Here is a 424-nt window from a genome sequence, read left to right as displayed (position 1 = left end):
GAGTGCAAGAGAGAAGCTCCAGTGTCAGTGAGTAAGTAGATACGAATGTATCCATCTCCGCAGGCCTATAAAAAAAAAAGCTATACAAACCCTAAACCCTAAACCCTAAACCCTAGACCCTAAACCCTAAACCCTAAACCCTAAACCCTCGACGTACAGTAGCCATAAGGTTTTTTGTGGGGTGTACAGACACCCCGTAGATGACCCCTTTATGCTGCCCCTGCACCGAAGCTAAACACCTCCATTCCTCTGGCTGCTGCTGCAGTGTATCTTCTTCTGCTGCTGCTGCTGCTGCTGCTGCTGCTGCTGCTGCTGGCGCTGCTGCTGCTGCTGCTGCTGGTGCTGCTGGTGCTGCTGCTGCTGCTGCTGACAACGGACGAAGAAACGGAGCCACACACCACTGCGATACGCTCAGCCCGCGGCG

The 424-nt window shown here is 53.8% G+C and overlaps 1 protein-coding gene across 1 annotated transcript in view; it reads right to left on the bottom strand.

The window, feature by feature from the left end:
- Window positions 1–209: 209 nt before the first annotated feature.
- The window catches only part of EMH_0074470 (WD-40 repeat protein, putative), a gene marked incomplete at both ends in the record, with an annotated part of 3,741 nt that continues 3,526 nt past the window's right edge, over window positions 210–424 (bottom strand). Inside the window, one exon of the mRNA XM_013499468.1 lies at window positions 210–424. Coding sequence (XP_013354922.1) covers window positions 210–424 — 215 coding nt within the window.

The sequence above is a fragment of the Eimeria mitis genome, genomic scaffold, assembly GCF_000499745.2.
Source record: "Eimeria mitis Houghton genomic scaffold, Emh_scaff4352, whole genome shotgun sequence".
In the NCBI taxonomy this organism is placed as follows: domain Eukaryota; phylum Apicomplexa; class Conoidasida; order Eucoccidiorida; family Eimeriidae; genus Eimeria; species Eimeria mitis.
This window is presented reverse-complemented; position numbering and strand designations above follow the sequence as displayed.